Genomic DNA, 12,997 nt, shown 5'->3' on the forward strand with positions numbered 1-12,997 from the left:
GCTCATAATATTAGCCCCTACCCTCAAGCTAATATGAGATATTCTTCTCTCTCGCCGCCCCCCCCAATAGCATAATTTCATCAAAGCATCACATTTTCCGTCCTGTAATTATTTACATTTCTGCTGTAGGGAATCTTAAAGGGTGCAACCTCCATTCTTTTTTGTATCCCAATACAGGATTGTATTACATGACAGATAATAGTCACTAAACTGCTTATATGACAAGGATGGATGCATGCATTGTATTTAGGAAGAGAAACTGTTTCCTGTTTGTCTGGGAATGGTTTTTCAGACTTTGTGTTACTCATTTGGAGGACAGCGTTTGTAACTTGCCTACACTGTATTTAAGACTATATAATATAACTTGATTTTTTTAAAAAGATTTATTTATTTTTGGCTGCTCTAGGTCTTTGTTACTGAGCATGGGCTTTTGCTTGTTCTGGTGATCAAGAGTTGCTTTTTGTTGCAGTGAGAGGGCTTCTCATTGCAGTAGGCTGTGTGGAGTACAGGCTTAGTAATTGTGGTGCTTGGGCTTAGGTGCCCCGTGGCATGTGGAATCTTCCTGGATGAGGAATCAAACCCATGACCCCTGCATTCACAGGTGATTCTTAGCCACCTGACCACCAGGGAAGTCCCTATAACTTGATTTTAATTTCCTGTTAATAGCTCAGTGTGTCAATATGTAATCCCATTCACGTAACTAGACTGCATTGATTACACCTTTTCAAACTATAAATAGCAAACTTATGCAGTTATATGTTGTGAAAGTGAAAGTCGCTCAGTCGTGTCCAACTCTTTGCAACCCTATGGACTGACTATACGTCCATGGAATTCTCCAGACCAGAATACTGAAGTGGGTAGCTGTTCCCTTCTCCAGGGGATCTTCCCAATGCAGGGATCGAACCAAGGTCTCCCTCATTGCAGGCGGATCCTTTACCAGCTGAGCCACTAGGGAAGCCGAATAACTTAGAATGTATTCTAAGTTATGATAAGTCAGCCTTTTTCAAACTAATCTTAGTAAAATCCCATGTAGATGTCTGATCTTACAAAAGAAAAAAAGAAAGAAAGAAAGATAGTGCTAAGTCATGTCCAACTCTTGGGATCCCACGAACTGTAGCCCGCCAGGCTCCTCTGTCCGTGGAATTCTCCAGGCAAGAATACTGGAGTGGGGGGCCATTTCCTTCTCCAGGGGATCTTCCTGACCCAGGAATTGAACCCAGGTCTCCCGCATTGCAGGCAGATGCTTTACCGACTGAGTTACTCAGGAAACATGCCTTATAAAAGGTTGCAGCCTTACTCTAAATGTTTAAAGATATTTTTAAATGAAAAAGAAGTAGATCTAAGGGAGCAAATAATGCTTGTTAACATAAATATGTAAATAAAATAAAAAATTTATCCAGTGCCGGTATTGATGTCATTCTAAAGTTATATGTTTATATCCATTTTAAATCTTAAGCTAATAGTTTCAGCGTGCAGTTGGGTTCAGTTTTTTTGCTGCTGATTGACTAACCAAATAATGTGGTTATCCCCTAAAGATATGATGTGAATCTGATAATTTTCTACTATGAACCTAAAATGGTAATTTTGTGCATATTTGTGTGTATCTCAGTTTACTAGGTAACAGCATCCTGAAAATAAATTTATACCTAAAAGGGAAACAAATTATTTTTTTGAAGTACATAAGTGCATAAAATTTTAGAGACTAAAAAACAGTATCTTCTCTGACCTAAAGCAAGCATGAAGTTTGGAAGATATTCTCCCTTGTATGTATTAACTCTCTTTTCTCTGTATTAATTAATTTTATTTCTTCTGATTCAAACCTCCTAGACCCAGAATTCCAGAGCTAGAAGAATCCTTAAGAATTTATCTAGTCTGATTGACCAGGCTAGTTAATGGCTTGGTCAGATTTAGAATCTAGAACGCCACTGTAAACTCTTCTTTGCTATTGATGCTTATGCTTGTGTTTTTGTTTTTTAGGTGACAGCACTTCAAGATGAAAAGAATTCACTGGTTTCTGAGAACGAGATGATGAATGAAAAACTTGACCAGTTGGATGGATCTTTTGATGATCCAAATACAATGGTTGCAAAAAAATATTTTCATGCACAGTTGCAACTAGAACAATTACAGGAAGAAAACTTCAGGTAGCATTTTTAATAGGAATCATTCTATACAGTTTTATTAAACTAAGTAGCTAAAAATCATAATAGCAACAACTGATGATTAAGCATTACAACACATGTTCAGAATACTTAGTGGATGAAAATACTGTCTAGTATAAGTGGTTCCTGTCCTTGTAGGGCTAACAATACAGTTAAGCAAGTGGGATACATATATAAAAAGCAAAACAATTCAAAATAATGTGTGATGAGGGCCAAACGAAGGCCATAAGCAAGTCCACGAGGAATTTAAAAGAATGTTTGCTGAAACCTGGGGAAGAGGAATTTTTGCATAGGAGAGGGAACTTGATAATAAGTGGAAAAAAAAATATAAACCTCACCCTAAAAGGATGATTTTCATATCAACTTTTATATTTCTTCTTTTGAAAAAAAAGTGTACATCTAACCTTTGATAAACATTATCTTTTTGTGTGCTTACCTCTGAGCCCTGCAGTGTAAGACCCTGATAAATAGGCGCTCCAGTTGTACTGTATGTGGTTTTTTGTTACTTTATTTTGGTATGATTTCAGACTTACTGAAAAAAGTTGCAAGAATAGGACAGGGAGCTTCTGTATATCTCTCATTCAGATTCAACATTTGTTTTACAGTTCTATTAATTTGTTTTAGCAGTCTCTTTACATAGTCACATGTGTATATATGTTTTGTTTTTTGAACCATTTTAGAGTAAACTGGAGACATACTGCTTTACCCCTATGTACTTCAGTGTGTATTTCCTAAGAACAAAAATATTCTCTTACAAACCACAGCATAGTGATCAAAATTAGTGATTGATCTTTGAAACAAATCATCTAATCTACAGATCATATGCAACTTCTGTCAGCTATCTGAGTATCCTTAAAACTTAAGTTTTTTCTTGTTTCAGAATCTAATCCAGGATCGTGCTTTGCATTTAGAAATGGATTCTTACTCAATGGACTATAATTCCATTACTATCATCATTTATTTTTATGTTTAAATTGTCCCAGATTTGACCACTGAGGAGCCTTTCAGTTAGCCATGTGTCTTTACAATATGTTGCTATCCTTCTTTGAGTATTTTCTTCTTTCTGGGACAACAAAATGTTCCTGACTCTAATTGTTCTTCCTCAACTCTAGAGTCAGCCATTTCTCCAGGAAGTCCTGATTCCTTTTAGTGGAGAATTCTCCACTAAAAAGAGAAATCTATGATCTAGATGAATTTTTCTGTCTAGATTTATTCTCTGCTAAAAACAAAGGTTTCAATTCAGTTTAGTCACTCAGCTGTGTCTGACTCTTTGCAACCCCACTGACTGCAGCATGCCAGGCTTCCCTGTCCATAACCAACTCCCAGAGCTCACTCAAACTCATGTCCATCGAGTCGGTGATGCTATTCAACCATCTCATCCTCTGTCATCCCCCTCTCCTCCTGCCTCGGTCTTTTCCAGTGAGTCAGTTCTTCACATAAGGTGGCTGAAGTATGGGAGTTTCAGCTTCAGCATCAGTCCTTCCAATGAATATTCAGGACAGATTTCCTTTAGGATGGACTGCTTGGATCTCCTTGCAGTCCAAGGAACTCTCAAGAGTTTTCTCCAACACTACAGTTCAAAAGCATCAATTCTTAGGCACTCAGCCTTCTTTATGGTCCAACTCTCACATCCATACATGACTACTGGAAAAACCATAGCTTTGACTAGATGGACCTTTGTTGGCAAAGTAATGTCTCTGCTTTTTAATATGCTGTCTAGGTTGATCATGGCTTTTCTTCCAAGGATGGTCTAGATGAGTTTTTCTGTCATTGCTTATGGGCCACCTTGGTGTACAGAGCTAGGAAAATACACTTGTACAGGTTCATACCAGTCCATGTTTGCACACATGTGTCTATGCATCTATCTATCTATTTTCATAGCTATAATTATGAACAGTGAATTCATATTATCATCTTCCATTTCAGTCCAGTGACTTTAGGGTACATTCTGATTTTCTGCATTTCCATATTGTAACTCCCTTCGCCAACATTGAGAAACCATTTTCTCAATTTCTGACTTCCATTTTCCTCAGCAAATTTATTCATTTACTCAATCCCAAAACACATTTGAAGTAAGAATTGCTAATCCATGCCTTCTATAAAACGGTAATGCTACAGTGCAAACTAATGCTACACTTCAGTATGTTTACAATTCTTTTTTTATGATAATGTTTACATACTGTGAGTTGAGTGAATAGCACTGTTTGGCATCTTTTATTAAAAGCATACATTTGTGTAACTCACGTTTTTATCATTTGATAAATCATTTCTGTCACTACAGAAAGTTCCCCTATGTCCCTTCCCAGATAACCCCTATGTCCCAGAGACTCTTCCAATTATTTTCCACTATAGATGTCTTTTCTCTCATCTAGAACTTCTTAGAAATCGTAACATTAATTCTTTGGTGACTGGCTTCTTTTGCTCAGCATATTTGTGAAATCTACCGATGTTGCTGAATATATCAGTTCATTTTTTTTAATTACTGAGTAGTATTCTGCTAAATGGAATTATTGCACATTGTAACACATTTTGCTTATTCATTTTCCTTTAGATGGACATTTGAGTTTCCAGATTTTGGCTAATATAAATAAAATGGATATGAACATTGGAATATAAAACTTTTGTGAACATATTTTTTCATTTCTCATTGGCAATTACATAGAGTGGCATTGCTGAGTCACACATTTTGTTTGTGTTATATTTAAAAGATACCGGCAAACCATTTCCCAAAGTGGTCGTATTGTTTTGCATTCCCACCAGGAGTGCTTGCTGCTGGTTGCTCTAGTTACTCTGCCTATATAACGTAAGTTGGCTTTATCAGTCTTCATTTTAGTTATTCCAGGGAATGGGTTAAGAGTGTTGAATTGTGGCTTTAAGATGCATTTTCCTTATAACTAATGATAATGGTAAGCACCTTTTCATGTGCTTATTTGTGCTATATTTTACTGTGTGAATTGTCTCTCTACACTGTTAGCCTATTTTTAAATTGGGTTGTTTGTCTTTATTACTGAGTTGTAAGAGTTTAAAAAATATATATTCTGGTTATAGAATCTTTGTCAGATATGCATGTAACAATATTTCATCTTTTCTGTAGCTTGCCACTTCATTTTTCAAATGATATCTATCAAGAATTAAAGTTCTTTGATGAAGCCTGATTTATCAATATTTTTAAGATTAGTGCTTTTCATGTACTGTCCAAGAAATCTGTCTACCCCTTAGTCATGAAAATACTCTAGTATTTTCTTCTAGAACCTTTATAGTTTTATCTTTCACAGTTAGGTCTGTGATCCATCTTGAATTGATTTTTTTTGAAAATAGTATAATATGTGGGTGTCAGACTTGACTTTTATTTCCCTTATGTGTATCCAGTTGTTCCAGTATCATCAGGTGAAAAGATTTTTATTTTATTCCATCAAATTGCTTTGGCACCTTTGTGAAAAATGATATAGCCATAAAATGTGGGTCATTTTCTGAACTCAGTTCCTTCCTGCTGATCAATTTGTCTGTCTTTAGCCCATATGACATGATCTTGATATTTATTTGTCTATTTTTGGCGATGCTGGGTCTGTGTTATTGTGTGGGCTCTCTCTAGTTGTGGAGAGTTGGCAGTACTCTCTAGTTGTAGTCATGGAGAGTGGCGGATACTCTCTAGTTGTGTGCCAGCTTCTCACTGCGGTGTCTTGTTTCGGAGCACGGGAGTTAGGTGCATGGACCAGGAGTTGTGGCACGTGGGCTTTAAAGCACAGGTCCGACAGTCATGGCACACGGGCTTAGTTGCTCTGCTGCATGTAGGATCTTCCTGGATCAGGAATCAAACTTGTGTCCCCTGCATTGGCAGGCAGATTCTTTACCACTCAGCCAGCAGGGAAGCCTGCTGTAGAGTTTTTAAATTGGCTTTTTATCAGATTGAAAGAATTCTCCTTTATTTCTGCCTTGCTAAGAGTTTTTATCATTTATCAATGTTGATTTTTGCCTTAGGACTTCTGTGCATCTTGAAAAAAGATGGTTTGGTTTTTCTTTTTTACTCTTAATACGATTAAGTTTTGAATGTTAAAAAAATTTGTATTCCAGAGAAAAACCACCTTGGTCATATTTTCTTATCTTATACACATATGACTGGATTTGATTTGTTGATATTTTGAAAGTATTTTTGTGTCTTGTCTTTATAATAGATATTGGTCTATAACTTTTTTCTCTTGTAATGTCTTTCAGGTTTTGTTATCAGAGTTCCACTAGTCCCATAGAATAATTGGGAAATACTCTCTCCTCCTCTATTTTCTGAAAGAGTTTATGTAAGAATGACATTATTTCTTCCTTCAATATTTGATAGAATTAATCAGTAAAACAATTGGATCTGTGGTTTTCTTTGTGAAAGGGCTTTTAATGACACATGTAATTTCTTTAATGGTCATAGGCTTTTCAGATTTTCTGTTTCATATTATGTCAATTTCCTAAATTGTTTTTTTCAAGGTATATATTTATTTGATTTAAGTTGTTTAATTTATTGACATGAAGTTTTTCATAATATTCTATTTATGGTCCCTTTAATGATTGTAGGAGCTGTAGTGGTGTTTCCTTTTTCATTCTTGATGTTGGTAATTTGTGTTTTCTTTCATTTTTCTTGGTCACCCTTGCTAGAGGTTCATCAATTTTATTAATCTTACACCCTTTATTAATCCCAACAGCCTTTATTAGTTTCCCATAGTGTGAGTTTTAGATCTCTGTTCTTTATTCCTTTCCTTTTACTTACTTTGGATTTGATTTGCTCTTCTTTTTCTAGCCTCCTAAAGTTAGATGATTGATTTTAAGCATTTTTTTATTTCTATTATAAGCCTTTAAAACTGTAAATTTCTCTGTAAGCACTGGTTTAGCTGTGTCCCTAATTTGATTGATTGCATTTCTGTTATTATTCAGTTCAAAATATTTTCTAATTTCCTCTCTGATTTCTTCTCTGACTCAGGAATCATTTAGAAATGTATTTTTTAATTTCCAAATATTTAAGGCTTTTCTCCAAACTTCTCATTGTGACTGATTCCTAATTTAATTTCCTTGTGGTTAGAGAATATAGTCCATAAGACTTCATTCTTTTTAATATTTATGATACCTATTGTGATCATCACATGTGTTATTGCAGTGAATATTCCATGTGTACTTGCAAAGGATGTGTATTCTGTAATTTTTTACTGATATGTTTCACAAATATTTATTATATCAAGCTGATTAGTAGGGTTATTCAGATTTCTTCTGTATTTGACATTTTTGGTTAGTTCTTTCATTTATTGGGAGACTGATGTTAACATTCTTGACAATAATTATGGATTTGTAGATCTCAGATCTTGTCAGTTTTTGCTTCATCTCTTTTAAAATTTTATTTTTAGTTATATTTAATTTTTTGATATGTCTTTCTGATGGATTGACCCTGTTATAATTGTGAAATATCTATACCTTTGGTAATACTTTTTGTGTTAAACCATTTTTTTGATGTTAATATAAATACCCCAGTTTTCTTTGCTTATTATTTGCATGATACTTGGTTTCTTTCTTTTACTTTTAACTTATTGTGTCTTTATATTTAAAATGTTTCTTCTAACTAGTATATATTTGAGCCTTGCTTTCTTATCCAGTCTGATAGTCTCTGCCTTTTTAATTGGTGTATTTAGTCCTTTTGCCCTTTACATAATTTTTGATATGGTTGTGCTTAGGGTCTATCAGTTTGCTATTTTTCATTTGCCATATCTGTTCTTGTGTTTATTTTTCTTTTCTGCATTATTGTCAGCTGATCAAGTAATTTTTTAATATTTTTATCACTATATAGTCATTTTAGTTTTTGTTGTTGCTCTTGGGTTCAAACTATTTATTCTTTATCACAGTCTATACTTAGAGTTCCTATTTCACCACTTTGCATGCTATGTACATTTTTGGGTAACTTTACATGGTTTCTCTTTTTCTCTTGAAATTAAAATTTCTGTTTGAACTAGAGAACCAGGCTCAGTGTTTCAGAGTGATAATGAAAATTCAGAACATCACTGGCTTATCAGTTCTTAGAAGTAACCACACTAATGAAAGATGTTAATAATAAGGGAAACTAGGGAATGAGATGACCATGAGAGAATATATGGGAACTTTGTACTTTCTGTTCAGTTTTTCTGAAAAAAAAGTCTATTAATTTTTTTAAGTAAAAAAAATCATTTGACCATAAATGTTAAGAGTTTACTTTTGGACTTCTAATTGTCATTGATCTATAGTCTAGCTTTATGGTAGTATGATACTATCATGATTACTGTAGCTTTGTAGTAAATTGGAAAGTATGACTTCTCCAACTTTTTTTTTTAAGCTATTGTTTTAAAACTAAGGACTAGAAAGTGACTTATTCCTTTAGTTTTTCTTTTTTTGGATGTGGAATCAAAGGAACATTTTAGAAGTAAGTTTTGCTAAGCTCATGTCTCAGTAAAAAAACAAATAATGGAAATTACATTATAAATACTTGTTTTTTTTATGCAAGGCTTGAAGCTGCAAAAGATGATTACCGTGTTCACTGTGAAGAACTTGAAAAGCAATTAATTGAATTTCAACATAGGAATGATGAATTGACTAGTCTTGCTGAGGAAACAAGAGCCCTGAAAGATGAAATAGATGTTCTTAGGTATGGCATGTCTAAATATAATTGTGTCACTTCTCATTTTGGTATTCTGTATTTTAATTAAGAAATCTTACAGTTATACCTGTGTATCAAGTATTGATCAGTTTTTACCCAAATTCCTAGTCTTTACTTCTTGTATGTTTGTTGATAGTTATGTGAAGTTTCAGGATAATATTTGATTCCTGTTAGGAGAGATTTTCGTATTAGAACCATAAACCTTTTTCTTATTTCTGATTAAAGAAAACGATACCTTTTTCTTAAAAATTTGTAAGCTGAGTTATTTTTAGATACATTTGACTTGACCTTCTTCTATTTATTAGTACATCTTGTGAAATTTTTGTGTAAGAAATGTATTCTCACAAACCATATTTTGACATTTAATACACTATAGACAAGAATCCTAACATTTATTTCAAGGTTATCCCAGGTTCTCTTATTTTCTTTGACAGTACAGAGTTTATAATGAGCTTTGCCTGTGAAATGTTAAGCAAAGAATCTGTTTAAATGATTTTTTTATTTTGTTAATTTTTCTTAATTAGCCATTTTCTTACACAGTTTTTAATGTTCATTTAAAACAAAATCTTTATAAGCATTAATTTTAACCGTCATGTGATATTGAAGTGATTCTGTTTGTTTATTTTTTCTCCATCCCGTTTGTCAGGGGTGCACAACTCTAAAGGGAAGTGCTTTGCCAAACAAATTATAAATTCAGTCAGCTTCCTGAATATATCAAATACTTAAACTGCATTAGATATTATACACAGAGCACAACTGGCCTGTAAGCTTACAGGCAGCTCAGAATTGTTCAGCTGTATTTATAAAACCATTCTTTTTTTGTACATTGTTGTGATTTGTAGAATAGTTTGATAATACAGTGTGTCAGATTTCGAGCATTTTATTTTGATGACTTTATAACAGAAGGGTTGAACTTTCTGAGGCCGTTTCAAGATTTCTCACAAAGCTAATGATTTCTTGTCTCTGTCCCCCTCATTTTTTTTAACCAGTTGATAGTTCATTTGGAAGACTCGTTTTACAGCCAGAATAACACTGTTATGTGCATTTACTTGTTTTTACACAGTAATGTTTAATCTTTGTTATTATAGAGCTACCTCTGATAAAGCAAATAAACTGGAGTCTACAGTTGAGATATATCGTCAGAAGCTACAAGATCTGAATGACCTTCGCAAGCAGGTGAAAACTTTACAGGAAACAAACATGATGTACATGCATAATACAGTCAGCTTAGAAGAGGAATTAAAGAAGGCAAATGCTGCACGCACACAATTAGAAACATACAAGAGACAGGTAAGAAAATATCTAAATTTTTTAAATCAATAAAATTGAAAGAGTGTACCTTTCACTCCTTTAGAAGGATGTAGTGGTGACTGAACGCTGTGCTGTGCTTAGTCACTCAGTCGTGTCTGACTCTTTGCGACCCCATGGACTGTGTAGCCCGCCAGGCTCCTCTGTCCATTGGGATTCTCCAGGCAAGAATACTGGAGTGGGTTGCTATGCCCTCCTCCAGGGGAATCTTCCCAACTCAGGAATAGAACCCATGTCTCACACATTGCAGGTGGATTCTTTGCCATCTGACCCACCAGGGAAGCCCAGAAATACTGGAGGGGGTAGTCTATTCCTTCTCCAGGGAAACTTCCCAACCCAGGAATCAAACTGGAGTCTCCTGCATTTCGGGTGGATTCTTTACCCGCTGAGCTACCCAGAAAGCCCCAAATAAACACTATTTGTAGTCAGTTGTGTCCTTATTATCACACGTATCTTCTGTCTGTAATTTTAATTCAAGAGTTGATCATTGAATTTGTGTTTTCTAGGTCTTTTTGACTTCCCTGATAGCTCAGTTGGTAAAGAATCTGTCTGCAATGCAGGAGACCCCAGTTTGATTCCTGGGTTGGGAAGATCTGCTGGAGAAAGAATAAAGTACCCACTCCAGTATTATTGGGCTTCCCTTGTGGTATTTTTATTAGCTTCTGAGCTTGTATACTATTGGAATATTTTATTGTTTCAGTAACATTTCTGATAACCAGGGATAAATATCTAGAGATTGGACTTATAACCTAAAATGTTCTCTTTTGCTATTTATCAAACACCCTAGAGAAACAGTAGAAGACTGATATTTTTTTTTCTAAATTATTATTTGTGTATTTTAAAACATGTTAATTTTTTTATTTACATGCCATTTCCACGAATATTTAGAATTAGACTATAATCTTACTATAAATTTTATTTTCAGTTTTTCATTTATTGATCTCTGAAATGCTATCAATATTATATACTCTTATTTTCTACTTTTGTTTCTGATAAAAGGTTCAGGATCTTCATGTTAAACTTTCCTCTGAATCCAAAAGGGCGGACACACTAGCATTTGAAATGAAGCGGCTTGAAGAAAAACACGAAGCTTTACTTAAGGAAAAAGAGGTAAACATAAATATAATTGATGTGTAATATGTATGTCCTGTTTTAGTTTTAATATTACCCTCGCTGTTTTAAGAATGGAAATGATGTAACCAGTTCTTCTTTCTCCAAATTGAAATTAGTGATGTAAAAGAAAGTCTTGTAGAAATTCTTTATGCAGTTTTGTAAGTTTTCTTGATATGGTAAGATGAAGTCGTGTCTCAGTGTATGTGTTCCAGTTCTGGACTGTCAACTCCTTGAAAGCAAGGACCACAGATGCAATTTTTGAAAACGTTATTAGGTTATAATTTATACACTATACGTTTCACCTATTTAAGGCTATGGTGCAGTGGTGTTCAGTGTATTCAGTGTTGGAAACCATCATCGTTTTAGAGTTCTGTCATCACTCCAAGGAGACCCTGTGCCTGATAGCAGCTATTCTGCATCTGGTCCCTCTTTCCCCAGCCTTAGCAACCATTAATCTACTTGCTGTCTATGAATTTGCCTCATCTGTCCAGAATATATAACCATACCCTTTGCGGTTTTTGTGACTGGGTTCCATCATTTAGCATAATACTTTCAAGGTTTATCAGTGTTGTAGCATGTATCAGTACTTCATTCATTTTTATCGCTGAGTAGTAATCCATTATATGGATATACCACATTTTATTTATCTGTTCATCAGTGGAAACAAAGTCCAGTTGGGTTGTTTCCACATTTTGCCTATTAAATGAATAATGGGGCTCTGAACATTTATATACAAGTTTTTATGTGGACACATGTCTTCATTTCTTGAATATGTGTTGAGGAATGGTATTGCTGGGTCATATGGTAGGTGTTTAACTTTTTTAAGAATTACCAGACTTTTCTAAAGTGAATGAACCATTTTTCATTCTCGCCAGCAGTTTGTAAAAGATTCCAATTTCTCCCAATTCTTGTCAAATCATATTGAATTTTAATTTTGGCTATCCTAATAGGTATGAAGTAGTATATCATTGTGGTTTTGATTTATGTTTCCCTAATGACAAATGATGTTGAACATCTTTTCATGAACTTACTGACCATTTCTGATTTTATTTCTTTGAGAAGTGCCTCTTCAAATTCTTTAGACCATGCTTTGTTTATTACTTACTTTTTTATTTTTGAGTTCTAAGAGTTCTTTATATATTCTAGATACAAATCTCTTGTCAGATACATGGTTTGCAAATATTTTCTCCTATTCTGTGAGTCATCTTTGCAATTTTTAAATGGTGTGTGTGTGTGTGTGTGTGTGTATGTATAGCAGCAGAATAGTTTTTTATTTCATGAAAACAAAGTTATCTGCTTCTTCTTTTGTGTTTTTTTGGTGGTGTTTCTATGACACCATTGGGTAACCTTAAGGTTATAAAGGTTTATTCCTCTGTTTTCTTTTAGGAGTTTTATATTTTTAGCTCTTGTATTTACTCTGTGATCGATATTGAATTCATTTTTATGTGGTGTGAGATAGGTTTCTAACTTTCTTCCTTTGTGTTTAGATATTCATTTGTCCCAGCACCATTTGTTGATATGACTGTTCTTTCCCCCACTGAATATTCTTGATACTCTTGTTAGGAATACGTGTAAATCTATGGCTGATTCATATCAATGTATGACAAAACCCACTGAAATGTTGTGAAGTAATTAGCCTCCAACTAATAAAAAAAATAAATAGAAAAAAAAAAAATCAGTTGACATGGTCCTGTAATGATGGATATATTATACCTTTGTCAAAACTCATAAAAGTGAAACAAAGAATGTACCCTAATGT

At 34.2% G+C, this 12,997-nt stretch overlaps 1 protein-coding gene across 1 annotated transcript in view; it reads left to right on the forward strand.

The window, feature by feature from the left end:
* The window catches only part of HOOK1 (hook microtubule tethering protein 1), a 64,811-nt gene that overhangs the window by 28,396 nt on the left and 23,418 nt on the right, over positions 1 to 12,997 (forward strand). Inside the window, exons 9-12 of the mRNA XM_043461171.1 lie at positions 1,978 to 2,144; positions 8,665 to 8,805; positions 9,906 to 10,107; positions 11,125 to 11,235. Coding sequence (XP_043317106.1) covers positions 1,978 to 2,144; positions 8,665 to 8,805; positions 9,906 to 10,107; positions 11,125 to 11,235 — 621 coding nt within the window. The remainder of the gene's footprint in view (positions 1 to 1,977; positions 2,145 to 8,664; positions 8,806 to 9,905; positions 10,108 to 11,124; positions 11,236 to 12,997) is intronic.

Source organism: Cervus canadensis, chromosome 2 (genome assembly GCF_019320065.1).
Source record: "Cervus canadensis isolate Bull #8, Minnesota chromosome 2, ASM1932006v1, whole genome shotgun sequence".
Taxonomy (NCBI): Eukaryota; Metazoa; Chordata; class Mammalia; order Artiodactyla; family Cervidae; genus Cervus; species Cervus canadensis.